Genomic DNA, 17994 nt, shown 5'->3' on the forward strand with positions numbered 1-17994 from the left:
TTAAGCAAATTTCAAAATTCAACCCACGCAGAGTGCACTACATTAACCAAATGGGACTGTCTAAACAAAAACAAAAATTTTGCCACAACAGAGTTAACATAATGCTATATGTCTAGACAACTAGAAACTTAATCAGTACGTCCCCCAGTATGTAGTTGAACAGTAACATAACCAAAAGAAGAGCATCCAACATCTTTGAATAAAATTTAACACAGGAATGCAAGAGGTGCCTTCTCAATGTAGACTTGCCCAAAAGAGCCTAAACTCAGCATCCCCATCTTTGCCTTGCTCTCCCTAACCCCAGTTGATAGGAGTTTCATGCACCAGCTCACCCTTGTGTGTTTACACGAATGTGGGATCAACTGCACTGAATACTGTACATGCCTACTACATCTCTATTTTACGAATTCCACAACAGAGCATCAAAATAAGCCCTTCTACATCTCTATCTTAAAAATTCCACAACAGAGCATCAAATAAGCTCCTAAGTTGAGGAAAATTATCTACCCTCATATCCCTCTAAAAGATATAAAAAGGAAAGCTGTACCATCGGATTTAAAAGGATTACATAGAGAAGCTTGCTTACAAGTTTTTCCAGAGAAGCATGAAAGTAAGAACATGTAAACCTAAAATACCACACTTACCTGAATCACATCTATGCCCTTAAACAGCCACCAATTTATTTGCTCAAGATAGAGCACAAGTCGATAAAAACCCAAGAATTTTGCAATCCAATTGAATGCCCGCTTAGAATGGCTTTTCTTCTCAAAATTATGTTTTTTAGCGGCCAAAATATTCTTCACTTGGGTTTATGATCAACTTAGCACAGACTCTGAATTTATGTGGGCACCATTTCCCCCATCGTGATTGTTAGATCCTCCCACAGGCATGGACCGCTGCGTGAAATCTAAGAGCAACTGTCTCTGGTGATCATCGGTGTGAGGAAGACTCGCACGCAGCAGCTCAACTGGCATTTCACGACTAATAGCTCTGGCTGCATCTGAGCCAATAACAGCCATATTCGTGGGGGCCTGCATTAGCAGTGACTGCATTATAGTATCATACTTGTTTACACAATACTTGGTCAGAAGGCCAAAGAATTGATCAAAGGAGGCCTGCCAAAGTGCCCGATTAGTCATATTGTAGTTGCTAGCAGCATTAGGATCAGTTAAGAGTTCAGTTGCCCTATCAAGAACAGCATTCAGAATAAGGGAAGCACCATCTCCTGCAGAGCTTCCAATGGGACGAAGCGGGGGTTGCTCCGAGGAACAAACCACTGCTGCTAGACAAGCACTAAGTGCACCAAGGTCCATATCTCGAACACATGATGAAACAACCCTAGCGATATTATTTGTAGTTTCTGCAGCCCTTGGATCAGAAGGGAGGATACCAAACAAGAACCTTAAATGGCGGAAGATGGCCATACAGACTATTCGCATGAGCTCACCACCTGGAAAAAGAAGCCGTAGGTACTTGACAAGAAGCTTTCGGCCCTTGGGTAGAGAGACTAACCTCAGGAACACAAGATCATCCTTGAGAGCAAGCCCATCTGTGTGGTCATTTTTCCCAAGTGGATCAACCAATTGTAGAGATGCTGCGAGCCCTTCTAGCAAGCCCTGACGCCTACGCCTCAACTGGGTTCCACCATCTTGGAGCTGATTGAATTGTAAAAAACGATCGATATCATCCACATCCAGGAGAAGACAAAGTCCATCCTCAATTGTAACCCTAGCAGCAAGCATTGGCTCCTGTTCTAGAGGCTTCTCAGAAACCTTCTGTTCAGTGTTGCCCGGACTAGATGAATTTGGTGGCTCCACTTCAAGAAGAGGGCGAGGCCTGCGTATTGAAGAGAATGGGACCCTCCCAAGAGCATCAACTTGGAGAAAAGCATGTGGTTCAGCATTAGCTCGTGCCCGAGGAGGAAGATCCCTTAAATGAGTTGGACAGAAATGATGTTTCAACTTCGCCCCAGCAGATTTTCTTGCAAGGCAATACTGGTGGTAATAATCATCTACATATGGGTCATTGCTGTGTGTTGCAGCAAGCTGCATTCGAAGTATACCCTCAATTTCATCAGCTGTCATATACTTGGACCTAAATGATGGCCACCCACCACCACTTTTGTAGCTACCTGTATCAAAGCCATGTTGAGAAAAACGCATATTCTGTCTACCTTTCTGAGCTAATCTTGACCTTTCATCTCTAAGATCACTCATACCGAACATTGCTTCAAACTTGTTCATCAAGGGTGGGGATGGAGGAAGGTGGGGGTTAAATAGTTGAGACTGCATTGCTGACATATGGCTGAATGGTTGCTGAACTGGATGGTGCAGTCTAGGATGCGGCTGCTGTGGCTGATGCATCAACTGTGGAGGCAAACCATTCTGATGAGATAACTGTTGCTGCAACAGATTATTTAAATGACTAGGATGATCTCCAAATGAGCCACTTTGGTTGGCCCATTGAGTAAGGGGACGAGTATTAACAGGAAGACCCGGAGTCAGATGAGGCAAATTTCCACCAAAATGTGATCCATGAGGTAACCCAGTCATTTGAAGTGGAGAGTTAGAGTAGGGAGAAAGGTTTGGTGAAGATATTCCCCCCTGAGGTCCACCAGCAGCATAAGGAATATTCATGTGGCCTGATTGGTGGTTAGGTGAACCCTGCTGAGATCTGCCACCTGGAGGTGGATATGAAGTAAAAGAAGATTTTGGCACCAGAATTGGTTCGCTAGAAAAATATTGATGTTGTTGTTGCTGCTGCTGTGGCAGCTGTGGGGGCTCAGGATATGAAGAAGTTCTGTACAAAGGCTTTGCTTCTGTAGGACGAATAGAAGAAAACGGTCCTGAAGACCATCTTTTCCCATCTTGAATGCTTTCAGCATCAAATATTTCTTCATCAATCCAGTTAGGGAAACTTTCCTGCACCCATTCAGCAGCAGATGAACCTGAGAGAAACATGTCATGGTCAAAAAAATTAATGGCAGCAATGCAACACACTCAATGAGTTCTGATAATCACAAAGGTGTGTCCACATCTACTATCTCTGACAATTTCTAAGACTTGCATAACGAAGTCGAACGGATTTTAAAGCATAATATAGAATTGCAGATGAACATGTAGTGTCCAAAGGAAAGAGTGACCTTTCTCACCAGTCTTGAAAATTTTCTATTTCCTTATATTTTCTGAAGCTCTTTTACCATATTGACCACTTATGTTAGACCAAGTACAAATGACGACATGAATGAAAACATCCCAATCCTTCATTTAGGTCCATCAATATGTGCAAGAGATTAACTTAATACGAAACAAGAATTTTATACAATAAAGAAAAATGAATCACTATAGTCCCTTAAGACAAAAACCATCAAGTAGAAAACACCGTTGGACTTCAACTTGTTCTAAACATGTCATATGCTCTATTTACAAGGACAGAATTACGTGCATATTGAAAATTTATCTAAACAATGAATTATCTGCCAAGATCCATAGCCCAAAGATCCACATACACACCCCTTACTTCAGTACTTATTTTACAGCCAAGAACTGTATAAATAGAGACTAATAGTGCACCAAAATGAGAAAGCAGTGTCAAAGCCCATCATAAATGTGGCCGAGTTAAAATTAAGAAAAACTAGAAGCAACAGTAGTACCATGCATGAATCAATCATGGAGTTAATTCACAAAGAGTAAAGTCTTGTGTTGGGGAGAAAAACTAACCTGAACTTCCAAAAAAAGAATTCAGAATATACATTAAAAAAAAAAAAAACACAGTTGACAATCTCTACCCTTAGGTTGCCAGATAGTTTTCTTAATATACAGTATAGATACGATATTTACAATCAAGTATAGAACAATGAATAGGCAGGATTCAATAACTACAGCAACATCACCAAAAGAGATATGCAACATGAGCACTCACTTTCTCTGGATCCTCTATCACCAATTATTCCAGTGCTCCTAGTTCCATTTACATCCTTGTTCAACTGCAACAAAACAGCAACTTAGAAGACAAAAAAGAAGACTCCAGATACGCTAACGAAAGGAGAAACAGGCAGAACCAATCAAGAAAATTACATGTTAGTTTCTAGTACCAGGAAACCAAGTAGCAGTACGTCAAGAATATGGTATTTTAAACAATAGTAAGAAATCCTACTATAAAACGATAAACAAGATGACACACCTCTCGGACAGACTAAACCCTAAGGCCTACCTACGCCAACATCCCTCCCTTCTGTCTGCCCAAGCCAAGGAATGCAGAAGGGATTTTTCGCTTATAACAGGCATTGTATATGATATTTAAAGAAATATAAGGTGTAGAAATGATTAATTTAAATAATGGACTCACTAATTATGTTGTATCTTACAGTAGAAATCCTACTATAAAACGATACACAAGATAACACACCTCTCGGACAGACTAAACCCTAAGGCCTACCTAAGCCAACATCCCTCCCTTCAGTCTGCCCAAGCCAAGGAATGCAGAAGGGATATTTCGCTTATAACAGGCTGTGTATATAATATTTAAAGAAATATAAGGTGTAGAAATGATTAATTTAAATAATGGACTCACTAATTATGTTGTATCTTACAGTATTTTATTGTAACCTTATAGCCCAACATTCATTCAAATAATTTTCTGATATAAAAGAAATGATCAATTTAAAATGTGCTTCATCCTAATCCAGAATATTAAAAAATCATTGATCTTTACCACATGTATCATCACATATGTAGTAGACTAACCTTTTCAAAAGTTAAAGACAGATCATCAGCATCAGATAGAGAGACACCACCCTGCCAATAAGAAAAGAACAAACAGTTACACCACTTAAATTTTCTTGCACTAGTGTTCTGAACAAATATCAAAATATACCACCACATTTCTACCATTGAATTGAAAACCTACTCTCTTTTAGGCAATTTTACATTTCAATCGGATAACAAAGAAATCTTACATAATCTCCAAAGATGTGATAATGTCACCTAACAGGTCACAGCCCCCACCCCCGACAACAACAAAAAAATAATTGACGATGTGGCAACAAATCAATAAAACTTTATTTTGCAGTGGTAATCAAACTTGGTTTCCCCATAGTTTCCCCCAACAACAAAGCCGATCAAAATCTGGAACTTTTCCAATTGCCTACCACCAATTGACATCACTGCAAGAACTGATCCGACCTTTCTGCAGTACCCTTCCAGGGGGCTTTAAAGGATAGGATTGCTGGTTGGTTTTGCATGCAACCATAACCACGCTTGCTCCTTACTAAGGTAAGCCACAAAGACTTCTATCTAGTGAATAGCTCTAATTCCATGCCTCCAATTTTCCAGTACCAAGCTCCCTTTCTCCCAACTTACAATGGTCTTTCTTTCTACACCACCCCACAAAAAAAGAAGAAAAAAAATAGGTAGACTGCTTAAAATGGCTTAATCTTTCCTTGAAAGAGCTGTTTGTTCCATCCCTCTGATGTTTTTAAACTCTCACCGGCACATTCCAGAAACTGACTCCTTATTTGCTAAGGAAGCCCCAAGAAGTTCAAGTAGCAGGATCGCATTCTATTATGCCTTTCTTCCATTTATTTCCACCAGAGAACATTCATAATTATTATTCTTCCAACTAGACAGCATATAAAAGCATTCCAAAGATGAAATGGAGTTGCCCACTTCTCTTCATTTCATTGCAATAAAAAATTTGGTATCCTTTTGAAACTGTAATTATGAAACTTCCACTCACTCCTTTCCCACAACCAACACCCAGCCACAAGATGGTTCTTGTTGACCTATCAACTAGCCTGCTTAAGAATCAATCATGAAATGACAACAAAAGTGTCAATGGAGCCTTGTCATGGCCTGCCACAACACCCAGCCACAAGCTGGTTCTTGTTGACCTATCACAACTAGCCTGCTTAAGAATCAATCATGAAATGACAACAAAAGTGTCAATGGAGCCTTGTCATGGCCTGCCACAAGCCCCAAACCTTCCCCAAAGTATCCCAATTATCAGCAAGACAAAAGACATTATTATTGAGCTCCTTCAATCAGTTGAAGCATGGCAATAAGCTGAATGCATTCACTTGTCAAAATCAAGAGACTTGCCATAATGCCAACAAAAGGCATGCAGAAAACTAATGTATGGCACAGAGCTAAGAGTATTATGCATACAATGATCTTTTCTTTAAGGAGAGATTTATTAGTATTCTGAAATTGATTATCACTAAAGCAAGCTAGAAGACAATCAATAACGAGACATAAAACAAGGAAACACAATGGTTTAACCTCTTCTTTGTTATATAGAAACTCCTCCTCTTCAAGAGCAACTGCAGTCTCCTCTTCATCTTCTAAACCTCCCAACTCAACTTCCTGAACAGAATCTTGACCAAAAAATGCATATTGTGATGCATCGAATACCTCGCCTGCCACATAAACAGAGAACTAAAGTCAAAAGAGTGAATTAAACAATGCTCCAAATAACTAAACCATGAAGCGGAAAAGATTCCCTTTCAAGTAAACCACCATGCAACTATATAACTAAGAAGCCAAACCACTCATGCAATAATCACTGCAACATAACACCCTATCAGAACTATCACACAGTCATTCAACTAACCAAACTTGGCGTTTCTCCCTTTTGAGAAGGGAACTATTATGAAGTAAGGAGACCTCATAAATCTGTCTGAGATAACTGTAATTCCATCGATATGAAGTATATATCGAGTAGTGTCAACAAATCATACTCGTAAGTATTGTCTGCAGCTAATTGTAATAATAACTATACTGAAGCGACAAACAGTTAACATCTAAATGGTCCCAACACCCAGGAAAAAAAAAAAAAAAACTTTCACTCCAGACATCCAACTCTCGACACTGTTCCATTTAGTTCCAAGCAATAAAGCATCAAATTCTTCAATACCCAATTCAAGCTTCAAAATTTCACTTCACTCCTCTGTTCTATCAGCAACAAAACACACCCAATATCCAAATAACAAACAACAACACCAAAACACATCACATCAAATCGTGAAAAACAAAAAATTAGAGCACCCAAAAAGCTAAAAAGAATCGAACCTGAAGAATTAACTCCAAATTGGTTGAGATCCTGAGGAATAGAACAGGGCGCCTCCTGAATACTACTCCCACTCTCAAACCTCTCCATATCCTCCTACACTCTTCTAATACCAATATCTAACCAGGAACACAAAAGCTGAGCAGAACCCAGTAGCTAAAATTCTCAAAACTAATCAAGGGTTGAATCCCAGAAAGCAAAAAATTTGAATCTAATAAAGCAAAAACCCTTAAAGCTGAAATCTTTGTAGGGTTTTCTGCTAAGGCGGTAAGAGAGACACCGCTGAGAAGATCTGTGAAGTGGGATGGGTGGAGTTGTTCATGGTTTTCGGGAAAAAAAAAAAAGGTTTGATTTTTAGAGCTGGATATGAGAGACGAGAGGAACAGAGAGAACCCTAGGTAGGGGATAAAGATTGAGAATTTGATAGCCTTTTTTTTGGTGTATTGAGAGGAGTTGGATCGATGGTTTGATAAAATAAAGGGAGGACGGTGGAGGTGAGGTGACTATTTATTTTTCTGAAATTTTTTTTTTTTTTTTTTTTTAGGGGGGTGAAAACTGAAGAGCTAAGTTGTTGAAAATACTTTTCAATTTTCTTAAGCAAAGAAAAAATGATTGAAAAGGAGATGCATCTATGTGTCTCTTTTTGTTACTTTTTCTTATTATTATTAATAATGCACAACACCAGTTCTTTTATGTGGATTATGGTTAGGATGGGATGATAGATGTATGATATGTATCATGAAAAAGAGACCTACAGTCCCAATTAGGGTAATGAAATGGAATATAGTGTATGATTGGTATGGTATTATTGGGGGGGGAAGGGGGAGGGGGACATACACTAAGACATTTGACTTGGTTGTAGTTAATAAATAAAAGTCTAAGATCCTAGTTAGATCCTATTTTATGTTTCACGTAGGGGAAGATGTTTGAAATAGTTTTGAAATAAACAATAAACGTAATCATTGAAGAAGAGTTAAATTGCAATTTTATTTGAAGTATTTTATAGTGGATATTATTTGAAGTGTTTTATAGTGGATACAAGATGGAGGATATGATGCGTACAACTGTAATTTGCAACTGATAATTATCAGAGCGCGCGAAACTATGAAGGCGGGAATTTGTGTCCAAATAATGTTAGAGACTGTAAAAGGAAAATGTGTATTTGAAATGTTAAGACACTTAAAGAAAACACTTGATTTGAAAAGTGAAGGCAGGAACTTTTGTTCGTATACTGAAACTCAAATGAAATTTGTTCCCGTAGGATAAATGTATTTAAATATAGAATATAATTAATATTGTTTAACAACCAATGATAACGTAACTGTGAGAAATCATTTATGTTTAAACCAAAAAAAAAAAAAGGGTCTGAGATGCTAAAATGAAAGTGCACATGAGAAAGACATCTGTTGCATTACATACAGTAGATGTGAAATGATTATGGTGAATAATGCACAACACCAATTATTTTATGTGGATTATGGTTAGGATGAGATGATAGATGTATGATGCATCATGAAAAAGAGACCTACACTCCCAGGTAGGGTAATGCAATAGAATCCAGTGTATGATTGGTACTCTGGGGAGGGGGGACATACATGTAAGACATTTGACTTGGTCACAGGTTTTTTTTTTTTTTTGGTTTGAGACTTGGTTACAGTTAGTAAATGAAAGTTTAAGATCATATTTAAGGGGCTGTGACCACTTACCCAATTTTTGGCCAAAAATTGCCCACTTACTCCACCAAGAGTTTTTTAACCCCATTTACCCAATCTAACAGTGTTTGACAGTATTGCCCTCATTTTAATTAACAAATTACACTCATATCTCTCTCTCCTCCCCCTCATCGATTTCTCTCTCTCTCTTTCTCTCTCTCTCTCTGAGAAACCACGCCCACCACTCCACCGTCGATGTCGGCCTCCACCGCCACCGCTCTGTCCCACCGTCGGACCACCAGAGGATGACGCCATCTAACTCCACGATCCCAACCCCTCTGGGCTTCTCCGGTTTTGTTGGTCAGATGTCCGGGAAGCTCTCCACGCCGGAATCGGGTCTGGGCTTCGCCGGTTTTGTTCGTCAGATGTCCGGGAAGCTCCGAAGCTCCACGCCGGAATCGGGTCTGGGCTTCGCTTGCAGGTCTCGGACGACGTCAAAACTGTGGTCTATTGGGGGGTAGTAGACAGATTATTGCCCCCCACTAATTTCTTAACTGTGGTTAATTAATCACTGAAATTAGAGTTTTGATAAGTCTTATGTTGTTTTGAGGTTAAGTGAAGGGTTCTGACTTCGTATGAATACATTATTTGGGGGCAGTAATGTGTCTACTGCCCCCCACTAAACCATTAAAACTTGCACCAGTAAAGTGAAGGGTTCTGACTTCGTATGAAGACATTATTTGGGGGCAGTAATGTGTCTACCGCCCCCCACTAAACCATTAAAACTTGCACCAGTTTCAAGGATTCACAGTGTATTGCACTTTATCACAAACAAAACAACAAGAGATGATTACTGTCACCTAAGAAAGACATTATTGGGTGGCACTAATGTGTCTACTGCCCCCCAATAGACCATCAAACATTACACCGCTTCCTATGTTTCACAGATTATAGAAGTTATTCACACTCAAAACAACAGATAATGTCTAAAAACCCACATTATGAGGGTCAATATTCTGTCTACTGCCCCCCACTAGACTGACACAAACCACACAATTTTTTTCATTTATCGACTACTGCAATTTAACACTACATTTACTTTGGAATAGCAGTTTTCAGTCCGTCAATAAATAAAGCAGTCATCATTGGCCCCTAATACAAAGTCTACTGGGGGGCACTAATAAGTCTACTGGGGGGCACTAATGTTACAACTTTTATGGTTATGACTGCACAATAGCAGATAGCAGTTTTCAGTCCCAGATAGCAGTTTTCAGTCCGTCGTCGATTCCTTCGGAAGGTCAACCCCGGCCTCGCCGAGCTTCTCAGCGACGAGGACCGTCCGGTTGGCGTCGAGCCTGGAAGCGGAGAGCACGATGACGAGTTTCGGCGCGGTGATGGCGAGAGCAGGCGTCGTGGGCGACCTGCAGGAGGGATGAAGGGAGGGAGAGAGAAATCCGACGTCGTCTGGAGAGAGAGAGAGAAATCGGTGAGGGGGGAGGAGAGAGAAATCGGTGAGGGGGGAGAGGGCAAAAAAGTACGAAAAATAAATAAAAAAAAGAAAAAAAGAATTAATTGGGTAAAGGGGAAATAATCCCTTAGAGTGTTTTGGGTAAACAGGGTTTTTAAACTCTTGGTGGAGCAAGTGGGCAATTTTTAAGCTGAAATTGGGTAAATGAGCATTTTCCCCATATTTTATGCTTCATGTAAGGGAAAATGTTTGAGACATTTTCGAAATAAACAATAAACGCAATCACTCGAGGAGTTTAATTGCAATTTTATATGAAGTGTTTCATAGTAGATATTATTCAGGGCCGGTTCTGGGAAATTCAAGGCCTGGGGCGAAGAATAAAATTGGGCCCTTTATATAAAAAAAAATCAAAAATATTTCATATTGATGAAAAAAAATTGGGCCCATGATGACACATATAAAAAAAATTAGACAACTTTTGCATTTTTGATGTACTATTAGCCTCTCAAACAACATTTTTTTTTTTATCCATCTACTGCAAAATTTTGGGCCTTGGGCCGTTGCCCTGCCTGCCCTGGGCCAGGGCCGGGCCTGATATTATTTGAAGTGTTTTATAGTGGATACAAGATTGAGAATATGATGTCTACAGCTGTAATTTGTGTAATTATGTTAAAATTTAAACTACTATTTGATATTGTTAGAGCGCGCAAAACTATGAAGGCGGGAATTTGTGTCCAAATAATGTTCAAGACTATAAAAGGAAAATGTGTATTTGAAATGTTGAGGCACTTAAAAAATACACTTTATTTGTTATGTTTGGAATATGAAAAGTGAAGGCTAGACCTTTTGTTCGTATACTGAAACTGAAAGGAAATTTGTCCCCATAAGATAAATGTATTGAAATATAAAATACAATTATTATTGTTTAACGACAAATTGTAATGTATCTGTAAGAAATCACTTAAAAAAACTGGGTCCGAGATGCTAAAATGAAAGTGCACATGAGAAAGACATTTGTTGCATTATGTATAATAGATGTGAAACGTGATGTACAATGATAAGAAATTAACGAGTATGATTGTTATTCTTTGTGGCACATTGTGACCGGATTTTGAGGATACACTTAATTTCATACGTAGTTAGTCAGTGAAAAGTGAAAAACAGGACCTCATGACAAGTGTAAAAAATGAATCAAATTCAAAACCTCTGCTATGAGCCTAGGATCAGTGTCCATGTATAAGAGATAAGTTCAACACAATTACTTCTAAATACGTACGTAACATGTTTCAACACTTGTGAAATTTTAAAAAGTGTCAATCTATAAGAGGTTAAAAATGGAACTTTTTTAGAAGTATTCATGTACGATGCGATGCGCGCTCTGCAACGTCCTAAATGAAAAATGTCATAAAAAATTAGCTCCAATTTTTCAGAAAATTGTTAAAAAAAATTAAAATACCAAACCCTAAATTTAGAAAAAAAAAATTTAATTTTCTATATTTGTAGTTGTTGGATTTATAGAAAAAAAAAATTAAATAATTTTCCCCCAAAAATATTTATACATTTCCCCTCAAACAGATAAATTGAACTCGGCGCTCTCTTCTTCTCCATCTCTCGCTCACTCTTCTCAACTCTCTCTCCCAACTCCAATGGCTCGAATATCACTATGCAATCAGCTAATCCCTTCCCTCCTTGTTCCAATGAAGCAGAGGAACCACTATCAGCTCATGGGAGTCATAGGCTTAACCAGAGGGCGCCGCTTCTCTGCTTCTTCCTCACCCAAGATTAGCATGAGCCTCAAAGCCGGCATCGTCGGCCTCCCTAACGTCGGAAAGTCCACGCTTTTCAACGCCGTCGTATGCCCTAACAACGCCTCTCTCTTTGTTTCGTCACTCTGATAATGCTATTTCGAATTTGATATGTTTAACTCTTTATCAAGTATCTATTTTGATTACAGAATGAAATTTAAACTGGTTTTAGGGTTAAAAGATTGATACTTTTCAATCCAGGGCAACAGTTTGCATCAGTAGTTATGGACCCTTTTCGTTTTTCTTAACCAAAGTTTGATTTTGGGTTAATTTGATGGACCATAATGTGGGATGGAATTTATAATGTGGTTCAGTGTTTCGGTTTTCGTATACTGTTGTGACTTGCGAGTGATGCATAGTGTTGATATGAGCATGATATTATGGTTGTAGGTTGAGAATGGGAAGGCTCAAGCTGCCAATTTTCCGTTTTGTACGATAGAGCCAAATGTAGGGATTGTTGCAGTTCCGGATCCGCGCCTGAATGTACTTTCTGATCTCAGCAAGTCTCAGCGCGTAGTCCCGGCTTCTTTGGAGCTTGTGGATATTGCTGGCCTTGTCAAGGGTGCTAGTCAAGGAGAGGTGAAATTCCATGGTCTTTTTTTTTTTTTTCCCTCTTTTTGGTTTTATGTATTTTGAGTCCTGTTGTATATATGTTAGAATGTATCAGCTTATTTATTTTCTTTGAGAAAAAAAGAAAATAGCATCAGCTTAATTTATTGTCTTACTTTTATTCCTTGCAGGGGTTGGGGAATAAATTCTTGTCAAATATTCGTGAGGTGGACTCCATACTTCAGGTTTCTATCCTTTACTTATTGGTGCCATTTATTTGTAATTACCATCTTTTCCTTGTTCTGAAAATCTTTTTTTTTTTTTTTTGGTTGGTAATGGAGCCATTATATAGCTTAAGAAATGTATACGTGTGAGTGTGGTGGACAGAAAGGATACATTAGTTGCTCTTGAAAGGTTATGTTATTTTGTGCCAATATAGTTTCTTCTCAAACTCATAGCAAAGGACAATAGAATGATTCTGAAGAATCTGAACTTCTGGTTCTTATAAGTTTCAGTGGGTTATTTTATTTGTATGATATATGGTAACATGCTAATGGCCTTCAGGTTCCTTAACAAACATATCTTAAATGGGAGATCTCAGTTTCTATTGTTGTTGATCATGGATGTGGCATTGCCTATAATGTGGGTTGTATTGGGGGGTGGAAAGTGAGTCCAGGGACATGCCGGTCCATTTAGTACTACCTAGGATCTTCTTTGGTTCAGAGGAGAAATAAATTGAGGCAGGACTTGAACCTGGCTGCATAGCCTGAAGCAACAGTGAAACCTTTTATGCATTTGTATTTTTTAAGAACTTGCTACAATTTAAGTTTATTCCACTAAATTTTTTCTCTGATTGGATCACCTGCCTCCTTTGTGGTAACTGCATAATTTTTAATAAGGTTACTCTTTTGCATGCCAAACATCCTTGGACTGAGCTTAGTAAAAGTAAATATGCTTTTCTTTTTGAAGTCTTCCCCCATTTGGCTTCTAAAGGCATTTTGCAATTCTTTAAAACCATTGGATTTTCGTACATAGTTAAAACATGCTTGATCGGTTCACAGCTTCTTCTAACATAAACATTATTTGTATTGTGTTGAGTAGGGCAGGAATTTTTTGTTCTCTAGATAGGTGTTTGAGGATTCTTTTGTTTGTTCAGGTGATGGGCCACTGAGATTTAAAATCTATCATCTGAAGAACCATGTTATTGATATCCTTCATCGATTGTTGTTTCAGGTAGTTCGATGTTTTGAAGATAATGATGTTGTTCACGTGAATGGGAAGGTTGATCCTAAGGATGATATTGATGTTATCAACTTAGAGCTGATTTTCTCAGATCTGGACCAGGTTTGTTAATTAACTTAAACCATATATCTAGTGATGGGATGCACCCTGATTATTTGTCCGCTTTGGGAGCATTGATTGATTTCACCACCCAAATTAGTGCTGTCTGGATAAAAGTTGGTGATGAAATTAAAATTTTATTTTGATGCCTCAGGTGCATCTTTATCTTCTAGCTCCTCTGTTTGAAAGTTCCTTGCCCAGATAACCCCTTTACTTTCTTATTTCTCTTTAACATATAGTAATAGCTTAGCAGGATGGAGATGAGCTGATTGAACTGAATTGTCTTATTCACAAGAAATGCAGATTGAGAAAAGAATGGAGAAGCTCAAGAAAAGCAAAACAAAAGATTCACAATCCAAACTTAAGGTATAGTTAGTATCATGCTCTAAACAGTGTACAAGTATGTGCTATCATCTCCCCCTGGCCCTTTTTCTACTTCATATAATACATCTTAACCAAAATATTGCTTTTCATTTCAGGAGGAATCAGAAAGGTCTGGCTTGGAGAGAATTCAGCAGGCACTCATGGATGGGAAACCAGCACGATCAGTCACTTTAACAGATTCAGAAAATGAATCTATAAAGCATCTGTGCTTGCTTACAATGAAACCTGTTATCTATGTTGCTAATGTTACTGAATCTGATCTAGCTGAACCTGGAGAGAATCCTCATGTCAAAGAAGTGATGAATCTTGCTTCTGAGTTGCAATGTGGACTAGTAACAATTTCAGCACAGGTTTGTGGTACATCACTAGACGTATAATTGTGCGAACTCAAGAAAATTTATTACAGCATGTGGCTGTCTCTGTGTGCCTAATGTTTGATAGGATTTAATCCTGCCTGGATTTTTGTACCTACCATTCTGATAAGCCTCAATTCTTACACCAAGCATGTGAACTAGGAACTTTGCATTTGCAGGTTGAGTCTGAACTTACTGAACTACCATCTGAAGAAAGAACAGAATTTTTGGAATCTCTTGGTGTTAGTGAAAGTGGTCTCGGAAACCTTATCAGAGCAACATATGGTGTTTTGGGGCTCCGTACTTACTTTACTTCAGGAGAGAAGGTGAAAAAGTGGATTGTGTGAAATCTATCTAAATGGGATTTATGTAATTTTTTTGTATTAAGAAGATTGTTCTGATGTTGTACACAGGAAACAAAAGCATGGACCATTCTTGCAGGTGAGCTTTGGTTAAGCTAAATTTCAGAAGTTGTATTATATACATATGGTATACTCTGGATCTTAAAATTTTTTCAAGCAAATGCTGACATAGTCTTCATATCATTTGACAACTTGTAATAATTCATTTGGCCTATGGTTGTGGGCAAAAGAATTTCTGTTTCAATTTTCTTTGCCATCTGTGTTTCATTTTGGATAGGTCAAAGTATGACAGGCAATCAAAGTGTATTCATCTCTGATTTTTGTTCTTTGTTGATTTAGGAATGACTGCACCTCAAGCAGCTGGGGTCATCCACTCTGACTTTGAGAAAGGTTTCATTCGAGCTGAGACAGTAAGTATCACAAACACACGTTTTCTATGTTGTTTAGAAAAAAACAACGGGTTAAGTATGCATCACACTACCGGTTATGAGCAATCTAAACCTGAGACTCATGAAATCTGTTGGTGTCTAGGCTTTTGATATGCTTCTGTCTTCAAAAATATTGATGAGAACAAAAAATGGAGTTATAAGAGAGAGAGAGGTAAAAAAAAAAAAATTACAGAGGGAAGCCAGTTATACCTCAAATCTAATATAAAACTGAAAACTCATTGATACTGATCATCAACTATGGTGTTCATTGGAATGCAAAATTTATTATGGTTGGGTATCTAGGGATACTTTACAACTTTTCCTTCAATTAATATAAGTACATGCTTCTTTTACTCTTCAATATTCAAGACAGCATAAATCAAGTACTATGGCAAACTCTTCTGTCGAACACCAAATGATGGAGGCTAATTTTACTTTATTTTCCCTTAAGATGTAACTCACTACTAATATTGTTAGGATTGAGGCCTGGAACAATAAAAAATAAATACAAATTCTTTTTCCTTTCACTGTCAGGTGTCTTATGATGATTTTGTTTCTGCTGGTTCACTTGCTGCAGCAAGGGAAAGAGGAGTTGTAAGTTGGCTGCTTTACTATTCGCTTAATTGTCTTATTCACACAATTCTGCACAAAGCTTTTATCAGCATCATTGATTATCAATTTACTGTTGCACTATCAAATGATTATATTTGAGAATATAACTCTGAGCGACATCTGGGGCAGAGAGGTCTTTTTTTGTTCAAGGTACTTACAGTTACTAGATAGAAAACACTGGTGGAAGGGATGCGTTTCTTGAAAGACATATATATATATATATTTGAACAGTTGGAGAAGAGATGCTTTGAAATAGAGCAATTTCATACTTTCCATGGCTGCAGACTGGCTTTGATAAATCTGAGTTTACGCTTGAGTTAGGTGTAAGACAAGAATTTTTTTTCTTGTTTCTTCAAAAAATTCAATAGTCATATGAGTTGACTCCTTCAACTTTACCTTAAACATTCAGAGAGTCATCAAGAGCTGCTCTTGTTCCATACAACCAGGTGCCTTTATTGGCACAAAAATGCATTAGGCATATTGAGTTAGTGGTGAGATTACTGTGCTTCAAATTTTCATGAGATGTTTTACTTGTTTGATCTATGCTTTTGCATTCTTCATTAATTCTATGTAGCCAATGGGAAGTAATCATTCCTTTGAATTTAAGTCTTCATTTCTGGGAAAGTATTGTGCACCACACACATCCTGTTATTCGAAGAGCACACATATGAACTCATGGCTCACCCCATGATGAACTTGTTTAGAACTGAAGGTTTAGATATTACAAAGCAGGCCTGACAATACTAAATTATTAGTGAACTACAAGCCAATCTCACCGATAATTTTATCTCTCCCTGGCATGTAGTTCTCTTGCTTGATTCTGAAACTTAAGATATTACAAATTGGGCCTGACAAGGCTTTTTTACATTGGCGTCTCTTATTCCAAGAAAACGCATAGACAGCACCAACACTTGATGACTTGGCAATATGTAATGTTACAGAAGGAATACAAAGATAAAGTAGCATGTACATGCACACCTATTTTTCTCTGATCAAAGAGTGTAAAGAAGTACTGTTTTTCCTTTCTTTTCCACATCTTCTCGATCAAACTTATTCATCTAAGCTATTTTCACATTTGCAGTTAAGATCTGAGGGTAAAGAATACATCGTACAAGAAGGAGATGTGATGCTGTTTCGGTTTAACGTATGACCACTCATGGGAAGCAGCTTATTTCAAGTTGTGGAGACAATTGGATGTAGCTCAGTTCATAAGATGAATTGTGATTTACATGCAAGTCCTGAATTCAGTAAGATGAAGTATGCAAGTCCTGAGGTTGGTAGGATACCATAGGATAAAGTATTTGTAAGCTGAGAAGACCATAAATTTTGCTTGCAGAGTAAATAGCTCAGTTGATTGTTCACATTATTGATTTTTTGATATCCAACATACTGAAGAAAGACGGGATTTTGGAAGGTAATTAAAACGGAGGGTGAACCAAATACGATTGGAACATATTGACAGCTATTATACTGGAATGTGTAACTGAGTTTAATACCATCAAGAAGAGAAACAAACCCATTAAACATTTAAACAGCTAGGTTTCAATTGATAGAGTCTCAAACCTAATTTGATCAACTCTATTCAATCAACCTTTGATTCTTAGAACCCATATATCCATATCGGTCAGTCAATCACTAGAAGTAAGGGAGCATCCCAACGTTTGTGAGTTTCTCATCTAGGTTAGGCCCTTTTTAGTCCTAGAGCAAGTGAACCCCCTGATCAAAGTCTCCCTCCCACCTCTTAAACCAAGCCCACTGATCAAAGTCCAAAAGTATCTAACAACTTGTTAAAGTGAAAGACAGTAAAAGATGATCGGGTAGTGGAGAACGTGCAAACACTACTTCTCCCACTACAACATAGAGTAAGGCCCAAAAACCATGAAGTAAGGAATCAATGACTATAAATCCTCAAGCTTATGGAGGAATTGGGGGAGGATGGGTAACAGACGGTAACAAGTATCAATCCAATTTCTTT

At 38.1% G+C, this 17994-nt stretch overlaps 2 protein-coding genes across 2 annotated transcripts; one reads left to right on the forward strand and one right to left on the reverse strand.

The window, feature by feature from the left end:
- On the reverse strand, positions 1-7533 carry LOC133728563 (protein PAT1 homolog). The gene is made up of 5 exons (XM_062155965.1): positions 7068-7533; positions 6279-6415; positions 4746-4796; positions 3922-3985; positions 1-2947 (listed from the first exon to the last, which is right to left on the reverse strand). The coding sequence occupies exons 1-5, from the start codon at positions 7153-7155 to the stop codon at positions 816-818; spliced, it is 2472 nt and encodes an 823-aa protein (XP_062011949.1). The 5' UTR covers positions 7156-7533; the 3' UTR covers positions 1-815.
- Positions 7534-11770: 4237 nt separating this feature from the next.
- Positions 11771-17472, forward strand: LOC133732336 (uncharacterized). Its single transcript, XM_062159866.1, has 11 exons — positions 11771-12038; positions 12381-12569; positions 12731-12784; positions 13773-13883; positions 14184-14246; positions 14360-14614; positions 14797-14943; positions 15031-15058; positions 15319-15389; positions 15942-16001; positions 17101-17472. The coding sequence occupies exons 1-11, from the start codon at positions 11832-11834 to the stop codon at positions 17167-17169; spliced, it is 1254 nt and encodes a 417-aa protein (XP_062015850.1). The 5' UTR covers positions 11771-11831; the 3' UTR covers positions 17170-17472.
- Positions 17473-17994: the final 522 nt, after the last annotated feature.

Source organism: Rosa rugosa, chromosome 2, assembly GCF_958449725.1.
Source record: "Rosa rugosa chromosome 2, drRosRugo1.1, whole genome shotgun sequence".
Lineage (NCBI taxonomy): Eukaryota > Viridiplantae > Streptophyta > Magnoliopsida > Rosales > Rosaceae > Rosa > Rosa rugosa.

Bases quoted from the DNA above. Each gene is read 5' to 3' on its own strand.
- LOC133728563 (XM_062155965.1), bottom strand. From the start codon at position 7,155: ATGGAGAGGTTTGAGAGTGGGAGTAGTATTCAGGAGGCGCCCTGTTCT. The intron at 6,416-7,067 runs GTTCGATTCTTT...TTTATGTGGCAG, and splicing joins ATTTGGAGTTAATTCTTCAG to GCGAGGTATTCGATGCATCA. The intron at 2,948-3,921 runs GTGAGTGCTCAT...TGTTTCTCTCAG, and splicing joins TGATAGAGGATCCAGAGAAA to GTTCATCTGCTGCTGAATGG.
- LOC133732336 (XM_062159866.1), top strand. From the start codon at position 11,832: ATGGCTCGAATATCACTATGCAATCAGCTAATCCCTTCCCTCCTTGTT. The intron at 12,570-12,730 runs GTGAAATTCCAT...TATTCCTTGCAG, and splicing joins AGGGTGCTAGTCAAGGAGAG to GGGTTGGGGAATAAATTCTT. The intron at 14,615-14,796 runs GTTTGTGGTACA...TTGCATTTGCAG, and splicing joins TAGTAACAATTTCAGCACAG to GTTGAGTCTGAACTTACTGA.